Genomic DNA, 17,933 nt, shown 5'->3' with positions numbered 1-17,933 from the left:
CATTGTCACGAGCCGGGTGCCAGGGTAAAGAAGGAAACGCCGAGGTCGCCAAAGTAAAGTCGCATCGTGTTCATCCCGTCTGTGCCTTACTGACGCCACTGCCTTGCCTCAGTTATCTAATTAAGTTTTGGGACCTTCTGTGAGTGTGAGTGGCTGTCCTTGCTGTTCTTCGATACGAGCAAGGCTGGGACTGCAGCTCAACGGTTCCTTTTCTCATTCGTGCAGCCGGAAAGCGGCGAACAAGCCACCATCTTGCTTTACAAAGAGTCAGACAGCTGGAGGATCGAAGCCGTTCAGGCCAGCGGGGATGTGATGAGGACCACTCGTTGCGGCCGGCCGCATTTCGCGCCATAATAGCGCCGGGACGTTGAGCTTGTTTGAGTGTCTATTGGGCCGATCCTGGCAAACGGCACCAACGGCTACGATAGTCAGGGGAGGCAAAGGCGGTGGAACCTTCCCAATCAGGAGGGTTTGCAGGAGGAGAATGAAAATTTCACGAGGGGACTCTTACAATCTCAACTTCTCAACCGGCCGAGTGCGCGAGTCGGAGAAGCGGTTTGTGTGTCGGATGACAATCCCAAGCTAGGCCGACTGAATGCTACGCCGCTTGTGATAGCTGCCAGGGACGCCCGGTCTGATTGCAACCAACGAAGGTAAGAATGCGTCACGATGAGGGAGATGAGTGATATCGCCCCTACGCCGCTTAACTTTGATCAATTTGTTGTTGGACTTTGGAGTCTTAGCTTGGCTCTCCGCATTCTACCCCGGTCTATCCCCCGCATATTGGACCAGGAACCCCCGGAAGGATGGTGGACCTCTCATCCTGGACTTAACGAGCCACCCCGCATGATGTCTTGGCTCGACCGAGGAATCTTTGTTAGGTTCAGCTGGTTATTTCTCTTTTCCTGGCTTGTGAAACTCTGGACGAACGACTTGTTGACAGCAACGAAGTCTATGGGCCTTTGACTTTGCGCAGAGAAAGCAACGCAAGGTTCAGTCGATCAAAGATCAACGCCAAGCCGGACCAAACCCGCCCAAGGAGCAACCTCCTGGCTGACGACTGCCGACGAGCCCGTGCAGGATCTGTTGATACTGAAAAGAACCCGTGCCTCTTTTCCCAAATCATCAAAATTTCCGGAGAGGCAAGGGTCGAGAACACCTCCTGCAGCATCACGCAAGCGAGGACACCCAGCGTCCCTCCACGACCGTAAGCACGCAGCGGAGTCAGCTTGAGGCTGAAAAGATTCCTCTTTACACTACTCATTGTCTTCAACAAAGTCTTCAACAGCCCAAACATGTCTCCGCGAAACGAAGGTATTCTCGACAGTCATGAGTGGGATGAAGTCAAGCCTACCTGGTGCGACAAATCCAAATGGCTCGCAGAAGATAGCGACTGGAAACCTGCTTCCCTCATACGAACCAGGCGGCCATCTCGACTGAATATGTCCAGCTTGAGTTCCTTCTTCTGGCCCATCAAAGACACCAAGAATCCAGAGAAGCTGCGGCCCACGGCATACCTTGACGGCCTGCGCGGTTTCGCTGCCTTCTTAGTATACTGGCACCACAACCAACTATGGGCCCATGAGCCTCACGTCCAGAATAGAATTTTTGAAAACTCCTTTGGATACGAAAACAAATACCACTTCATCGCTTTCCCCGGCATCCGTCACTTGTTTACTGGAGGCCACTTCTCAGTATCAGTCTTCTTCATCATCTCCGGCTACGTTCTCTCCGCTAAACCTCTGAGCTTGATTCAGTCCGGAGATCACGGAAAACTCGCAGAAAATGTCGGCTCAGCATTATTCAGGCGATGGCTGAGACTTTATCTTCCACTGATGGCAACGACGTTTCTTTACATGACCTTCCTCCACATGTTCGATATCTGGGTCGACAATATCGAACGTGCGCCAACCTGGAGAGATGATGTCTGGCTCTACTATTGCGAGCTAAAGAACTTCAGCTTCGTCTTCACCACTGGAGGCGGCCCCTTCTTCAGCTGGAACCCACACCTTTGGTCCATCCCAGTTGAGATGAAGGGCTCGGTCATCATCTACACGTCGCTACTCGCATTCTCTCGATGTACCAGAAACGCCCGGCTCTGGTGCGAGGCTGGCCTGGCATTCTATTTCATGTACATTGCCGACGGGTGGTATGGAGCAATGTTCGTCATGGGCATGATGCTTTGCGACCTTGACCTTCTTGCGAAGAAGAACGACCTTCCCAACATCTTCAAGAGATTGGAACCCGCCAAAATCTTCATCTACTATCACCTTTTCGCCGTCTCGATGTATCTCGGCGGTGTCCCGTCTTACACCGGGGACGTCAAAAAGATGCGCGACAACCGCGGGTGGTACTATTTGTCCTTCCTCAAGCCGCAGGCCGTTTTCGACTACAAGTGGTTTTATCTCTTTTGGGCCGCCACCTTATTGGTGTCTGCGGTCCCCCGAATCTGGTGGCTGAAGAGATTCTTCGAGACTCGCTTCTGTCAGTATCTAGGACGAATTTCCTTCGCTCTCTACTTGGTTCACGGACCAGTTCTGGGGACTCTGGGCGATCGACTATACACAGCCGTTGGGTACCACAAAGAAACGGAGCGACAACATCTCGCGCACCTGGTCGATAGGTTCCCATTACCAAAGATTGGGCCCCTCGGCTTGGAACCTGCCTTCCTTATTCCTCATGTGATAATACTGCCTGTCACTCTTTGGATAGCTGAGATTGTCACGAGGTTCGTTGACGAGCCTAGTGTTAGAATCGCTCAATGGCTCTACAGAAAAACCTTGCCCACAGCGCCAACAAAGATTTGAGATAGGCTGAGAGGGATTTGGCGTTCAGGCACATGTATTTCGGGACTGCCGAGACATTTATGGCATCTAGTACGACGTAATGATTAGTGTAAACCACTTGTAATTGATCAATTGACAACACTGTTCCATCGCACAAGACTAGACCAAGACGCTCAGACAGACCACGCTCTCAATGTCACGATGCAATCGGATTGGCTGCCACCCAGAGCCATGGACCTGAGCCATTTCTAGTTGAACTCTAGAGCGTGTCCAATATGCAGCGACGATGGACTTGCCACGCGGGCCGCCAGGCTGAGCCCGGTGCTGACGGGACTGAGTCCGCCACGCGCTGTCTAGTTGACTCAGCCTGCAGCGGGCAAAATTGGAGGGGTGGAGGGTTGCCCATTCCGCCCGAACTTCAATTTCTCGTGTGTCTGCTCTTCCTATCGACTTGCAGCTATAACACACCCAATGACGCTGCAAGGGCGGATGCTTTCCCCGAAATGGAAGTGGTGTGGGAGCTCGTGAGGGGAATAGGATTGCAACTCAGGCCAGGGGTTCGCGCAACTCACCGAGGCAATTCACATGCTCACATGCTTAATGGAGCGAGATTGCAGCCTACCACTCTGCTCGAGGAGCTAATCTTTGATCACACTCGAGAGTTTATCTCAGGAACACTCCATCAATAAGCTATGTGCGTGCATCCTACTTTACCTGACCCTTCACACTAAAAATGTGGGTGGCTGGGGTTGACTAGCAATAGTCGGCCGCGCTTCACAACTTGTAAGTGAGGGGAAGCTGGACGCTCCAACTTCCATGGTCGTATTTACTTGCTCGTCCGTCGATCCCCATCACGCGGCATACATCTCCCGAAAGCTTCCCCGTATTTCCACTCTAAGCTTCAAGTCGACAGCCTTGCATCCCAGGTCCCCCACATCCCTTTGTACTGCTCTCTGTGATGCAATCGTGATCCTGGAGCTCGGCCAGCACATGTTGTGGAGCAACTTCACGCCCCCAAAGTCCCAGACCTGCTCTTTCACGTATCCTCACTATCGAGTTCAAGCACGGAGAGTCTCCCTACGCAGTCACCGCAAGGTCATCAGTCAATAGGACTAGCTTGATCACTTGAATCTGCATGCTGCGACCCAATTCCGACGTGCCGCCCGTTCCAGTCGCCTGTGTCTCGACACCTCGGCGCATGCGGACTGCCCTCCCACCTCGCGATGATAGCTAGGGACTTCAAGCGCGTCATCCTCATTGTAGGCCCCTTCTTGTTTCTCGTCTATGTCGGTATACGGTGTCTCGACTTCAGAGACTCTGCTTCGGGGTTCAATACCTGGTTCGATCACATCTTCGCGCCCAACTGGAGACAAGACGATGAGCTGAAGCCGCACTACCGGCCAGCTCCTTCGGCTGCGCCGACGGAGGTTATACAACCTGTAGAAGGTGTGCCTGAGCATCTGCCCACATCGAAACAAACACATCACGAGATCTTCTCGACGTCGACGTTCAACAAGAAGTTCTTTGCCATACGATTCGGCGATGAAGCGGCTATCAATCCCAACATTATTCCACATCCCACCATTGAAGGCACCTTTGTGATTGTAGCGCAAAAGCAGAAGACAAACCATGACGACTCTGAGCACGTGGAACTCGTTTGCAATGCCACCTTCACGCTGGAAGGTCTCGTCTGCGTTGACGCGCCCACGGTTCTGCCTATCGCAGCCACCAAGAGTGGCGATGACAAGTGCCCACCAAAATTGGCCTACATCGCTATGAACGTTGGGCCCCACGATGCGAGGGTCTTGTACGGACCCAAAGCACCCTTCATCGTATTCGGTTCCAACTCAATATTCGCCTGCTTCGGACAGTTCATGCAGGACTTCCGCACGCTCGGGGACTGGGGCTTCGAGATGTCGTTGGACCAAGGGTTCGGACTCGGAACGGAGCTTCAACGTCCTCCGCCTTGGGGTACGATGGAAAAGAACTGGTTTCCGTTCTGGGATGAAGAGGGCGCAGTCTACGTCCACCATGACGTGGCGCCGAAGCGCGTCTTTGCAAAGTTGAACACGGACGGCTCCGTGGGGCCGGATCTTGCGCCGTTGGCTGCCGGTGACGAGGCTTGCATGAGCAAATACATGCCGAAGCTGCCGCCAGATCTCGAATCGATACATCAAGCGACGAACTCGCTGAGCATCACGTTTTGCAAGCGCAGCAATCCAACTTGTAGTGCCACTAGTGACAACACCTTTCTCTTTACGGTGTTTCAACACAAAACCTTTTATCAATTCCATAGCGAGTACGAACCGTACGTAATGGTGTTCCGACAGAAGGCGCCGTTTGAGGTGTTCGCCATGTCAAAGCGACCGATATGGATACACGGCCGAGAGGAAAGACTTGATGGAGGGTCCGACATGTTTTATGTAACTTCCATGAGCTGGAAGAGACAAGATCAGAGGTATCACGGTTTCTTGGACGATGTACTATTCCTCTCATTTGGTATAGAAGATCAGAGGGCGGGCGCCATTGATGTCCTGGCCGAGGACCTATTGGCTGAACTGGGGACTTGTTTGTCAGCGTGATGAATTTGATACATTTTTAGCACAGCGATTGATTAATGCGACATCCCGATGTGAAGTAGGAACAAGATACTACATCCGCACTTTACAGGTTTTGATATTACATTTTGATTTACTTGAACAAAATAGTGGCTGGTGTGTTCATTCGGACAGCATAAAACGGTGATCGAAGGAAATATACCAACTGTAGGCATGCCGTAGGAAAGCCTTTTAACTAAGGGTGGCAAATTGCATTTAGACAATCATGGGTCCGTCCCGGCTTTGTCTCACTTGAATTCCCTCCCGAAATCAGCCAACGGTTGAGTCCCTTCATAGCGTTGCCTCGTGCGACAATGAATCCGGGAATGCCCACTCACAAAGGTCTGCAGCCGGCCCCCAACATTCCACATCTTTCATCAGACAACGGACTTCAGGCAAAACCATGACAAGGACCCCGTCCATCACGGCCGCCTTGAAGACAGTAGCTCTCCATGCAACTGATCAGGAGGCCGTGTTGGGTCGGTATCCCAAGCTTCTCCTCTAAACCCATGAAGCCGCGACTGCTTGAGCTGGAGACAAACGATGTCTAATCGGCCGAGATGGAGTTGACGCCTTGAGACTTCCGTGTTCCGACCCGGCGCCACTCAGAGTCCAGTCTGGATACGGCAGCAAGACCACCCGTTCCGCAAACGGAAGCATCTCATAACATCATTGGTCTTAGTCTCTGCCACATCCAGCCGCCCCATCATATTCCTAGACTAACCCCAATCCATTCAACAACGACAATGCAATGACAAGCCACGAGGGCGTCATTGTAAGCCATCTAAATGTCAATCCAGACCGGAAGCGGCACTTTGCCCCAGAAATTTGTCAACCATTGTTAGGCGTCAGAAATCTGGCGTTTCTGCAGAAGCCATTTCTCGCCTGTCTTCGCCTTATAAGTGGAATGTGCCCCCTGTAAACGTCCACGTGCATCTTCATCCGGATTTCCACCACATGATTGAGTTTATGCCAAGCTCGGCGAGATCCCCCGACGCCGTGAGCACCGTTTCCGAGCACCCCCTGCGAATATATATACCCAACACATAGTGACCCAGCGCGCCCCCTTCGCGCGGAAGCCCTAGGATGTACAACCCAAACGTCAGAATGATTAGCCCCGATCATTCCCTCACGTTCACGAACTTAGCGTCGAAGACTTTCGAGCTCACGCAACACAATGTGCCGACGTCTCCCGATATACGGATGATCCAGGACATTAGTCAAGCCACTTTGACGCCCAAAAATGGAGAATCACTGATGATGTGGACAAAAGGGTGTTACTTTGGCAAGAGCGGGTTCGACGATGTCATGCTCTGCTGGCAAGAGCTGGAAGCCCTGACTTCTTTCTGTATCGGCGTCGAGTCTCCCGAGCGCGGCTTTTTCAAGCCTATTCAGTCTCACTGGAAAGTGAAGTACAACGACGGCAATACGATCAAGGATTGGTTCTTCCCTTCCGAAAATCCATCAGATCCGTACACATTCCCGAGCACAATGGATGTTGATATTTCCATTACGAGTCACTCGGTGAAGGACCAGTTAGAGCTCAAAATCACGATCAAGGACAAGGCACCAAGTGCTGAGCTCAAACCATAGGAGTTTGTAAGTAATACCGTAAATAGTGCTTCCTACCACAGTCCAAGCTACAGCGCTAACAATCAGCTAGGCGAAACGGTTACGAACTACAGCACGTCGATCCTCAAGTAGGCATCCATCCGTACGGCTTTGCAGGATACGACAACCAGGCATCAAGCAAGATGGTACGGGAGATGCGCAGAGATGGGGGATGACTCAATACCAGCGTTATTTGCAAAAAGTATTTTGGGAGGCGATTTGTTTACATGCGATGCTTCGTACCTTGTGTTTCTATTAGTTCGTGAATTTGTTCAGTGTATTAGTCTACTAAGCTCTGTAGAACCAGTCTCGCGAATAGCACACTTTGGAGTTTCAAGGTATACTTGTTAATTCTCACCTCGCACATCTACTTCTTTCTAGCCCTAGCATCCAGGGCCCAGCTATCACCGCTTACTATCGACGTGAAATGGATGATTTCTTGACGTTTCACTGGAGTTCTGATCTAATTTTTGACTGCAGGTCCGGCCCTCCAACTACCTCACTTAGCTTGAATTACGTTGTCCTAATTTTCGCTTGTCAATATATGAGGTAGGATATCTCGCTCACATGTAGAAAAGTCTGGCTATTACTTCTATGTGTAGTGACACTTAATCATATCAATATTCGCCTCACTCTTCTCACAAGCCTCTTTTTTTCATAACAGAGTCTGAGTCACAGACACACAAACACAAGGCGTTTCATCTACTTCCTCACAGTTCTACTCTTGCCGAGATTCGGTCCGTATTGTTCTCTGGGACTTTTGACAAGGGGCATTCGTGCACTCCAGGAGTCAGGAATGATGGGTACTTATCACGGGATGGCAGTTGATGCAGGTCAAGGTGCGATCAACTTTCTCCGTAGGACTTGACAATGAAGGATAGATATCAGGCAACCACAATACTCCCCTTGAAAGCTATTCGCGCTACCTTACACTGAAGCTTCTCAAGTTTATTCCTATCGGAGCTGTGGGACCCTCATAGGGCCAAGCTATTGCCTAGTTGAGAATCGCAAGTTCGCTACGGAGTACATGGAGGAAGCATTTCGAATCGGTCGTCTGTTTTGTAAAACCATATGGCCCATGTAATGTATTTCTCAAAATTCCTCAACTATCCCATCGCCGTCACTCCATCGAACTCAAAGTCACTACCCTATTTCCACGTGTCCGGCTTGTATCTCTCCGACAGCCATCACCCTTGCAGTCAATCAATCCTTGGTCTTCCTTCTAATCCGAAGCCTGACCCCATTTGGTGGAAACAATGCCTCTGTCAACCAGTAATTCTGCGGCCGCTTGCCATTGTATTCAGCCGGGAACTCCACATCGTAATGACCCAGCACGTAGGCGATAATCATCTTCAACTCAAAATCAATCAAAAATCGACCGGGACACGCGTGCTTTCCATGTCCGAAAGGCAGATATTCGGGGCTCGTGGTGACAAAGCTGACTGGGGGCGCCTTCTCGTCCTTTGCGGCCGCATCCTCACGCATGCGGGCGAAGCGGAAGGGGTCGTATTTCAGCGGGTCTTCTAGAACCTCGCCATCTGTCTGAGCAGGTTGTCCAAGGAAAGAGATCAGGGTCCCCTTGGGGAGATGGTATCCGTCGGGGGTCTTGAAGCCGTCCACCAAGACTTTCCGGAAGACGGCACGGCCGCCGAAGGAATTCAGGCGCAAGGTCTCTCGGGCGACGCTGTCGGCTTTAACCATCTTGCTGACTTTGGCTTTTGTCCAGTTGTTGTCTCCATCGGCGTACAGTACGCGATCAACCTCGTCTTTAAGAGTTGCAATCGTGTTGAATTCTGTGTCTGAGCCCAAAATGTTGAGAAGCATGTTGGTGGCTTGAATACTGGTCTGATGCATGGATCCAAAGTTGGCTGCGATCAGTCGGCGCGTCATCATGTCCAAATCGTTGAACTCTTCTGGTCGGTGGTCCTTGGCGTAACGAGCCATCATCTGCAAATGATCTTGAGGCTCGATGTGGTTCGGATCGTTGCGTTGGTACTTCAGGGTTTCGACACGCTCTTTCCAGAGAGGCTCAAACATCTTCTTTAGTCTGTTGATCTTGCCGTGTATCGTGAAATTGACTGCCCTGCCGACTATAGGTCGAAGAACTCGAGGGCTGGCTCCGGATGCGCCGGCGTTCATGATGAGCTGGTTGATGATATCGAAGTTGAGGTTGAGGTAGTCCTCATCTCGGCCTACTTTCTGTCAGTTTGATGTCTATGCAGTCGTCTCGCTGGAAGATACTCACAAAGACCCTGGCCCGGACCGATGGTGAAGCGACTAGCTGCCTGCGCAACAACCATCTTCAACGACTCAAAAAGGTCAATTTCTTTCCATTCCGGGTCCGTTCCAAACCACTTGTCAAAGGCAACGCCGAGCTCTTCGTTCATGGCAGCGCAGATGTTCTCCAGCACTGCATTCATCTCGGTCTTGACTAGGAGTCCTTGCCACGCATCCACGACATATCGGTCGTGGCCAAGAGCCCAGTGAACCTGATCGACTTCTGCAAAAGCGGTGCTAGGGTCCAGCTCGGACTCTGGCTGCGTCTGAACCCATCGCATCGAGCTCGTGGGCATGATGATCTCATGGCGAAAACCGATGCCTGGGATGATTACTGGCTTTCCTTTTTTTGCGTACTGGGTCCAAAGTTAGCGAATGGGGGCAGAGACAAGTGCCAAGAATCGGCTCACGTTATCGTAGGCCTCACGGAAAAGACCCTGACAATCGGTGTAGAACCGCAGATACGTGCGGATGCTGAATCGTGTGGCACCATCAGGCTCGCCAATGAGCGGGATGCCCTTGGGGTACGGGATGCTGAAGAATGCTCTGCTGATAATGTACAACAGAGCCACGGACCCGAGCGCGAGCAGGCCGATGCCTGACAAGCTGGCAACTGGAGGGAGAAGCTGCGATATGGGCGCCATCTTGGGCCGTGGAGTGAGACAATGTCGCTGTCGTGATGATTTGAGCAAGAGAGATGTGAAATGTAGTTCACCACATGTTTGTGGAAATCTGGGCGAAACGTGTGAGCTTTAAAGGGGTCCCTAATTGCTGACATATTCCATCCCATCTGCTCGCTAGCCAAGGTAAATCAGACTGGTTGGAGCTGTAGAGTTGGGGAGGTGGGCCTCACAGGGAAGCCAAACAGGGATGATGGTCCTCTTAGCGCGCCCGTTACCACGTAGTCATTGGGGGTAATTTGGATGCCTGGACTTCATAGGGCTGTCTCGGATCCAATGGGGGCTATCTTTTGCACTTTGCTGCTATGAGCCTCTCTTTGTCGTATCGCATCAGAACATGTCCGGAGACGCTCAGTATGATAATATTATTACTGCAGTGACTCCAACAGAATGGATCCTTAGTATACCTACTTATGTCAGAAGGTTGGTGGATTCTTGAGTTCAAGTCTCAGAACACATGCAGCGCACATGTTTGCGTTACACATTCCTCAACCAACTTCACTCAGTCGCCCTTCTCATTTCTTGATCAAAACTAGCAAATACCTCTTCTACTCGCACTTTTGAGTCAATATCTGTCTCGTATTTGCCTATCCTTATCCCGTCAGAGCCTGCCTAGACCCCGATCCTTAGCGCGATGTCAGCTCACGGAGTTCCCACTCCGCACTCTAGCGCGTGTAAGCAGCCACTCCACCGTAAAAGGAAATCCGCTTTTTGTGACTTATCATTGGGCAAAGACAATCTTCTACTGATTGGTTCCATCGGAAAAACGTCGATTTCCAAATTGTCGGGTTGCCATTGTCAAAAACACCAGGGGTAATGCAACCCTGCATCTGACATGCAGCTATTGGGTGACGCAGCATCATGGGAGGCCAAAAACCATCAAAAGCCTCATTTTCAACCACACCGACAAGTCCACCAGCAAAAGATGGACGATCTGGGAATCGAACCCAGGACCTACCGCATGCTAAGCGGTCATTATACCACTAAACCAATCGCCCAACTATGATCTAGCCCGGACTTGAACCGGAGACCTTCAGTGGAACAGGGGGAGATTCGGTGAGAGATCTCGGACTGTTAGACTGACGTGATAACCAACTACACCACCAGACCACCTTGTGATGGTCAGGTTGCGGGGTGGGTAGCTTCATGTGTGGCTCCCACGTTCCCGATGCAGAATTTCGTGAGGCGAAGATGATGGTTGGGCACGAGCTGTGGAGAGCACTATGACTAAGTCCATGAGACCTAGGCGAGGGTTCACTTTCGTACGTGGACTGAGTCGAGGCCCATACCGAAGATTTCTCTGGGAAAACATCCAAGTGATCCTGACACAGTCTAAGCAAGAAGAGACCCCGTATGCCCGTGGATACAGCTGAAGATGTAATTTCGTTCACATCATCACGTGGGCAACAAGCATACCAAGCGGCTCATAGTCTAGTCCACTTCATTCGAATACTGATATGGAAGAACGCTATGCTATGAATAAAAGAAAGCAAGCACTATAATCACGCCTTCAAGCTATCGCAAGGGATGTTAGAGGGCACCCCGGTCGGGTTAACAAAGTAGTCGTGGTACCAGTACACCTGCTGCTCAGGCTTGGTGGACAGATTCGGCGCCTCATCGACACCCTGAGCCGTCTTGAGAACAGTGTACTGCGTCTTGTAGCTAAAAGTCAAACTAGTCAGAAAAGTCTCCCTCTTGTTCATCCCTCAGTCGAACGTCATTAAGAACTTACTAAATCTGCGAGCAGTTGCCTGCCTTGAAGTTATTCTCAATGCGCCCGTGAGCCTCGTATACAGTCGCCGTCGCATTATTGTCTGCGATGAACGTTGTGTTGGGGAAGTGCTATCCCCACCCCGTCAGCCACGATGGAGAAGAAAGAGGAAAGAATCACTTGAAATACACGTGGGTTATTTTCACAGTGGATAGATAGGGCTTCACATACAGTAAGAGACATGCTGCCATCAGTAGGCAAAAACCGCTGCTTGCACTTGGTAATGGCATCCGCGCCGACGCAGTGGATGCTCAGCGTCGTCTGCATGCCGTCCGCGGTGAAGAAGTCGGTGTACGCCGTGGTGGCGGTGGGATCTTCTGCGGGAGTGACGAGGCTAGACAGCACAGATGTCAATACATGGTTTCTTCAAAGTTGAACGAAGGGGGCTTTGTAGTCCTAGGAGATTGTGCGTGCAACATACGCATTGAGAAAGGCCTTGAACTCGGCTTGCACGCCGGGTTGGGGGTCGTAATCTGTGAAGTCAATCGCCGCGACGAAACGAGCGACGAGGAGGGCGGGAAGGGCAAAGTTGAGCTGCATCTTGGGATTAAAAGGTGGAAACGATTTCCGAAAAGAGTGACTTTTGTGAGCGCGCTTTGAATTGAGCGGTGATGCTTGACGTTGGTTGATAGTGAGTGAGGCTCTCGTGAAATGGGGCCGGTGGGATTTTATAGACAATTGAAAGCAAATCGGTAGTCCAGTGGTGGTAGGCAAGTCAGTCAACACAGGGCTGTGTCTACTATCAGCGTTTCGCACATAAGGTATTCATGCAAAGAAACTATTGTGGAAACCATATAATCATAATAGCACAAGCGCCCAGCCTCCTAAGTACGGCGAAAGCGAGAGGCTCTTTGAGTGGGCAATATGCCAAACACTGCACTTTTTGCGGCCGGTTCACCCCTTATTTCGGCCCAAGTTGACCGGTCCGTCCTGAAACCTTAATAAACGACCATCTGCAGATGTTGCGGGATCCATAAGGCATCTACCAGACTGATCACCCACACAAAAGTCCCCCCAGATATACGGGAAAAGGCTGGGCCCGAGCTAGGGTACACCCTGCCGGACATGGGATGAAGGTTTCCCAGGGCCTCCCGTTCCCGCAGAGCGCCGCGCCGCCCGCCCCTTTTTCTTTTCTTCGGAGCATCCGGCTGGGCCGGTGCCGCTGACTGGGGAGAACTGAGCGACTGTGAAGAGCTCCATGTCAGGAGCGGGTCGTGGACCGGACTCGACGTGAACGAACGCGGGGTCTTTAAAGGGCAGGGTAAATGTCTTGAAAGTCACGAGCTTCAGCATCCATTTCCCTCTCGAGACTCCATACCTTTTGAATCTCTCTCTACAGCCCACCCAGTCTTTACCGCAACGCAAACGCCAGCAACATATCACCAAAAATGAAGCCCTCGACAACCCTCCTCCCCCTCGCCGCAAGCCTCGTAGCCGCAGTCGACATGGCGCCCTACAGACCCTCCCCCGGCGTCGACGTCGCATTTGCCGATTTTGTCTCGGAATACTACCTCACCTCGGAAGACAAAGCCGCCACCACAACCTTCACAAACTTTTGGCCCGCGGACGGTAAGATGATCCTCGCGGGGCGGACGTTTGAGGGGTCCACGGCCATGCTGGGCGTTAAGCAGTCGCTTCTCCCGCCAACCGGGAATAAGTCGTGGTGGCATCTGATCCGCGGGGCGACGGTGGGCGGGGAGACGGAGACGGATAAGACTTTTGTGGCGGAGATTGTGGTGCAGACGACGTATGTTGGGGGGAACTGTTCCCAGGCGTAGTAAGTTCTTTTTCTTTTTTCTTTTGGCTGATCTTGCATTATTTCGAGTTCAGTCTTTTGGATAAAGGTACTGACGATTGTGGTAGTGGGAGCGCGGCGTTTACTGTCCTCAAGGATGCTCAGGGTACCCCTAGATTGGAGCCGCATTCGGAGAGCTTGAGTATCTATAACCTCACTGTCTCGACGACGGATTCGCCCACGGATATCCCGTGCAGCAGTTCTTGAATGAACAAGCAAAGAAAATGATCTAGCGTAGTTTAAGACGAAATGGATTCACGATGTAGAGACCCAAATTACTGAAGTTGAACAAAATTCTGTTTCGTTCATCGCACTAGATACAGTACGACCTGTATCTCCAAGCAACAAAAACATGTTCTATCGTATCATATCGTAACCAATAATGCAAGTATCGCTCTCTAAATGCCGTAATGACAGGTTTTGCCCCTCCGTCCCAGTGTGCCGAACCATTCCACACGTGAATTTTGGTGCCCCGAGCCCCAGTAACGCCGCTCAAAAAAAAAAACAAGATTGGTCTTTGGTGTATGTTGGAATACCCGCCGCCAGTGTTATATACGTTCGCAATATAGAATCCGGTCGTAGAATCGTGCCAAGGAAATAAAAAACAAAAACAATGAGCGCACTAAATGGTATCGTAGCTGGTAACATGTAACAGAGAAATGGAAGTATATGCAAAATAATAGTCCGAGGAAGGCTAGTCATGAACGACAGTGACAGATCACTGAGCCTTCTCAACGTCTCTGGTGTTTGTGTTCTCCTCAGGTTGGGTGGAGATAACAATCTCGGGCGCAGCAACCTTGGCATCGTCTGAGCCCGAGGAAACACCAGCATCCACGGACGCAGCGTCGGCCTCGGTAGTCTTCTTGCGGCGGAAAGCGGCGCCAATGGTGGTGAAGAACCTGCCAAGGGCGCGGTACACAATGACGACGGGTCTGCCCACCGTCTTCGCAATCTTCTCGAACCAGGGGTCGGGGAAGAGGCGGATGAGGACGGCCATGGGGAGGGAGACGGAGGCAAGGACGACGGAGACGGCCCAGTGCTCGCCGCTGATGCCGCCGGGTGTGATGCGGAAGGCCTTGCCGCCGACAAAGATGATAGCGACCTGGGCGCCAACCATGATGCAGTTGATGACGATGAAGAAGTAGTTGCGGTGCACGCCCTCGAAGATGTTGAACTTATTGTCCAGGCGACGGTTGTTGAACTCATTGAAGATTTGCATCCACACAAAGGTGTTGAAGATCATGGAGTCGAGCTCGAGCTGCTGATCCTCGTTGTGGGCGTCGTAGCCGAAGATGGCATTGCCGGCGAAGTGGAGAATCAGGGTCGCGGTCAGCTGGAAGATGGCCTGGCCGATGATCATCTTCCACATGTTGATTGTGATGAGGGGCGCCTTCTTGCCCTGCGGCAGGCGATCGAGGATCTTCTCGGTCGGGGGGTCCGTGGCGAGCGCCAGGGCGGCGAAAGTGTCCATGATGAGGTTGACCCACAATAGCTGGACGGCGGTGAGGACAGATTCCATGTTGGGGTCGGAGACGGCGGTGATGAAGGCGAGGAGAACAGCAGTGATGTTGACCGTGATTTGGAACTAGGCACATTCATGTTAGCTTCAAATGGTCAAAGAGAGTGCGTAGGTCTACATACCTGGAGGAACTTTTGCACGGCGTCGTTCACTGCTCTTCCCCACTTCAGGGCCGTAACAATCGAGGTGAAATTGTCATCCATCAAGACGATGGAAGAGGCCTCCTTGGCGACCTCAGTGCCGGAAATACCCATAGAGAAACCGACGTCAGCAGCCTTAAGCGCAGGCGCATCATTGGTGCCATCGCCAGTAACAGCAACGGTTTCACCAAGGGCCTTGAGGCGGGTGACCAAGACGCGCTTATCCTCTGGCGAAGAGCGCGCAAGGACTTGTAGACGAGGCAGCATCTCATTCATCTGCTCGACAGAAAGCTTCCTGAAGACGGGACCTTCCATAATGAGACCGCCCTCGGTGTGGATGCCGCACTCGGTAGCAATGGCCTGGGCAGTGACAGCGTTGTCACCAGTAACCATGCGAACGACAACACCAGCATGCTTGGCCTTGCGAACAGCTTCGGGAACACCGGGGCGGACAGGGTCCTGAATACCGACGACACCAGCGAAGACAAGGTCATGGAGGACATCTCCGAGATCGACATGTCCCTCGATGGTTGCGTTGACGCCGTGGGGGGGCCATTGAGGGAAGTCTTGGTAGATGAGAGCGATGGTGCGGAGGGACTGCTTGGCGTAGGCGTCAATAGTCGCCTCGAGGTTGAGGCGATCGGATTGTTCGAGAGTCGAGATGGAGAGATCGTTGACGTTGACCTGTTGGCTACAGTATCCGAGCAGAATCTCAGAAGCACCCTTCACCACAAGGCGGTAACCATCGTTGCTGGGAAGCTTGATGACAGCACCCATGCACTTCTTGCTGGAATCAAAAGGCATCATTTGAGCAACCTCTTCGTTGGCACGAGTCTCGGCCAGTCCCTGCATCCCGAGGTGGTCCTTGGCGAATTGGAGAAGAGCAGTTTCAGTCTTGGAACCAATGAAGGTAGCTTGACCGTCCTCTTCTCCCTCAAAAGCGGTAGAGTTGATGGCGACGGACTGGACGATGAGCTTCTTGGTGGCTGCAGGAAGTGATTGAGCAAACTCGACGGCGCTGATGGTCTTCTCGCCCTCAACCGACTTGGAGAAGCTAGCAGAGCCAAAAGTGCCGGCAACAACAGTCATCTTGTTGGTGGTCAGGGTACCAGTCTTGTCGGAGCAGATTGTCGTAGCGTTACCCATCGTCTCGCAGGCTCTCAAAATACGGACCAAGTTGTTCTCCTTCAAAAGTCGGGTGGTAGCAAACGCCAATGCCAAAGTGACAGCCAGCGGAAGTCCTTCAGGAACAGCAACGACGATAATGGTGATGGCGACGATCAAGATATCCATGAATGTGGAAGCCTTCTCGGCACCAGAGCTATTGTTGGAGCCCAAGCCAGCCAGGAAGCGGATGAGGAGGACGACGAAAAGCAGAAGAGCAGCGCTGCTACCAAGCTTGGCAATAGCCATGGCGAGGCCCTCGAGCTTCTTCTGCAAAGGCGTAGCCTCCATCTCAGTGCGAACCGACATCATAATCTTTCCGAAGCTGGAGTTGGTACCGACGGACGTGCAGACAAAGGTGCCAACACCCTCGAGAACCTTAGCGCCAGAGATGATAAAGGGGTCGAGGTCCTTGGACGCGTTTCCGGATTGGAGGGCGTTGAAGACAGCATCGCCGCCAGTCTTCTTGAGAGCGTCAGACTCGCCGGTCGCCGAGGACTCGTCGCACTTCAAATCATGGCCACTGATGAAGATACCGTCCACGGGGACGAGATCACCAGGTTCGAGGTGAATGACATCGCCGACCAGAATCTCTGCAACATTCAACATGTAAGACTTGCCGGATCGAATAACCTTAACCTCGCGGTCCTCTTTCTTGGCGTTAAGCTTGACAAAGGCTCTTTCTTTTTGCCAGTCGTTTAAAGATCCAACTAAAGTAACGATAAGAATAGCAGCGATAATTGCTACTCCCTCGACCCAGTCAACCGGTTGACCTTCTTCGGGGTCATGCTCGGCACCGAAAGTTTCGTAAAGGCCAAGGGCCAGCGAAATCGCGGCGGCGACTGTAAGCAAAATGATAACTTTATCGTTGTAGGCACCCCACATGAGTTTCCACAAGGGTGTCGCCTTCTTGGCAGGCAGGATATTTTTGCCGTAAACTCGGGTTCGGTCAGTGAAACCGTTGGCATCAGCATGGTGTGTTGTGGCTGATGGCTGTGCACCGGATGTGGCGAAGGAGGGCTCCTGGTGGCCGGTGGCCTCCTGGAAGCTCACTCTGCCCCCAACTCCCACCTCATCTTGAGATAGACCGGCTTTGACGTCTGTCTGTAATCCTTTTTCGATGCCGCGCAGCCCGCCGAGCGCGAAAAAAGCGGCCAAAGATTTCGGGTTGAGTAGTTTGTTGAGGTGCCCAGGGCTAAAAGCAAAAGGATTGTTGTCGACGACGAAGTCGCCTTCCGTCCCGGGATCGGGGTGAAGAGCTGTATCCGGGTCTTCCGTTAACGCGGTGGAATGCATACTTGTTGCAGCGCTGATTGCTGGAGTGAGAAAGGGATTTGAGTGCGTCGATATGGGTGACGGTGTTATCGCGTCGTCGTTGTCATTATTCCCGCGAGGAGTGCGGGTGTCGACGCGCAACTGGGGTGGTGCGAGAGACGCCATTAGCACCGATGCAGAGTAGTCTTGGGTTGATGCTAGGACTTTCTCATGGACGATTGAAAATGATGTTGAGGAGAAGGTGCTAGAAAGAGGAAAGAAAAGATGTTTGCAATAGTGAGAATTGGTGGCAGAAGTTGGTGTAACCTCCGGCGACTT

At 52.0% G+C, this 17,933-nt stretch overlaps 8 protein-coding genes and 2 non-coding genes across 10 annotated transcripts; 5 read left to right on the top strand and 5 right to left on the bottom strand.

Annotated features, from left to right (window-relative positions):
• Window positions 1-812: 812 nt before the first annotated feature.
• Window positions 813-2,942, top strand: BDP55DRAFT_653471 (acyltransferase). The gene has a single exon (XM_060574192.1). It carries the CDS (start codon window positions 1,296-1,298, stop codon window positions 2,805-2,807), a length of 1,512 nt encoding a protein of 503 aa, XP_060433254.1. The 5' UTR covers window positions 813-1,295; the 3' UTR covers window positions 2,808-2,942.
• A 1,067-nt stretch (window positions 2,943-4,009) lies between these two features.
• On the top strand, window positions 4,010-5,368 carry BDP55DRAFT_628867 (uncharacterized protein; the record flags this gene model as incomplete). The annotated part of the gene is made up of 1 exon (XM_060571951.1): window positions 4,010-5,368. The coding sequence occupies one exon, from the start codon at window positions 4,010-4,012 to the stop codon at window positions 5,366-5,368; it is 1,359 nt and encodes a 452-aa protein (XP_060433253.1).
• A 1,019-nt stretch (window positions 5,369-6,387) lies between these two features.
• BDP55DRAFT_411202 (uncharacterized protein) lies at window positions 6,388-7,060 on the top strand. Its single transcript, XM_060567372.1, has 2 exons — window positions 6,388-6,982; window positions 7,047-7,060. The coding sequence occupies exon 1, from the start codon at window positions 6,470-6,472 to the stop codon at window positions 6,974-6,976; it is 507 nt and encodes a 168-aa protein (XP_060433252.1). The 5' UTR covers window positions 6,388-6,469; the 3' UTR covers window positions 6,977-6,982; window positions 7,047-7,060.
• A 1,137-nt stretch (window positions 7,061-8,197) lies between these two features.
• BDP55DRAFT_691663 (cytochrome P450) lies at window positions 8,198-9,915 on the bottom strand (the record flags this gene model as incomplete). The annotated part of the gene is made up of 3 exons (XM_060577004.1): window positions 8,198-9,186; window positions 9,240-9,627; window positions 9,682-9,915. 3 exons carry the CDS (start codon window positions 9,913-9,915, stop codon window positions 8,198-8,200), a joined length of 1,611 nt encoding a protein of 536 aa, XP_060433251.1.
• A 733-nt stretch (window positions 9,916-10,648) lies between these two features.
• On the top strand, window positions 10,649-10,961 carry BDP55DRAFT_653468 (uncharacterized protein). Its single transcript, XM_060574191.1, has one exon. It carries the CDS (start codon window positions 10,787-10,789, stop codon window positions 10,955-10,957), a length of 171 nt encoding a protein of 56 aa, XP_060433250.1. The 5' UTR covers window positions 10,649-10,786; the 3' UTR covers window positions 10,958-10,961.
• BDP55DRAFT_t89 lies at window positions 10,878-10,949 on the bottom strand. Its single transcript has one exon. It is a non-coding gene; the product is annotated as a tRNA-Ala (tRNA).
• On the bottom strand, window positions 10,955-11,061 carry BDP55DRAFT_t88. The gene has a single exon. It is a non-coding gene; the product is annotated as a tRNA-Val (tRNA).
• A 328-nt stretch (window positions 11,062-11,389) lies between these two features.
• Window positions 11,390-12,513, bottom strand: BDP55DRAFT_653465 (uncharacterized protein). Its single transcript, XM_060574190.1, has 4 exons — window positions 12,144-12,513; window positions 11,894-12,056; window positions 11,684-11,793; window positions 11,390-11,613 (listed from the first exon to the last, which is right to left on the bottom strand). Exons 1-4 carry the CDS (start codon window positions 12,260-12,262, stop codon window positions 11,454-11,456), a joined length of 552 nt encoding a protein of 183 aa, XP_060433249.1. The 5' UTR covers window positions 12,263-12,513; the 3' UTR covers window positions 11,390-11,453.
• Window positions 12,514-13,110: 597 nt separating this feature from the next.
• Window positions 13,111-13,724, top strand: BDP55DRAFT_691661 (uncharacterized protein; the record flags this gene model as incomplete). The annotated part of the gene is made up of 2 exons (XM_060577003.1): window positions 13,111-13,499; window positions 13,586-13,724. 2 exons carry the CDS (start codon window positions 13,111-13,113, stop codon window positions 13,722-13,724), a joined length of 528 nt encoding a protein of 175 aa, XP_060433248.1.
• A 511-nt stretch (window positions 13,725-14,235) lies between these two features.
• BDP55DRAFT_628862 (calcium-translocating P-type ATPase) lies at window positions 14,236-17,780 on the bottom strand (the record flags this gene model as incomplete). Its single annotated transcript, XM_060571950.1, has 2 exons — window positions 14,236-15,102; window positions 15,159-17,780. The coding sequence occupies 2 exons, from the start codon at window positions 17,778-17,780 to the stop codon at window positions 14,236-14,238; spliced, it is 3,489 nt and encodes a 1,162-aa protein (XP_060433247.1).
• Window positions 17,781-17,933: the final 153 nt, after the last annotated feature.

This window comes from Colletotrichum godetiae (assembly GCF_030913485.1).
Source record: "Colletotrichum godetiae strain CBS 193.32 chromosome Unknown BDP55scaffold_8, whole genome shotgun sequence".
In the NCBI taxonomy this organism is placed as follows: Eukaryota; Fungi; Ascomycota; class Sordariomycetes; order Glomerellales; family Glomerellaceae; genus Colletotrichum; species Colletotrichum godetiae.
The sequence above is the reverse complement of the archived record's forward strand: the minus strand, read 5'-3'. Positions and strand labels throughout refer to the sequence as shown.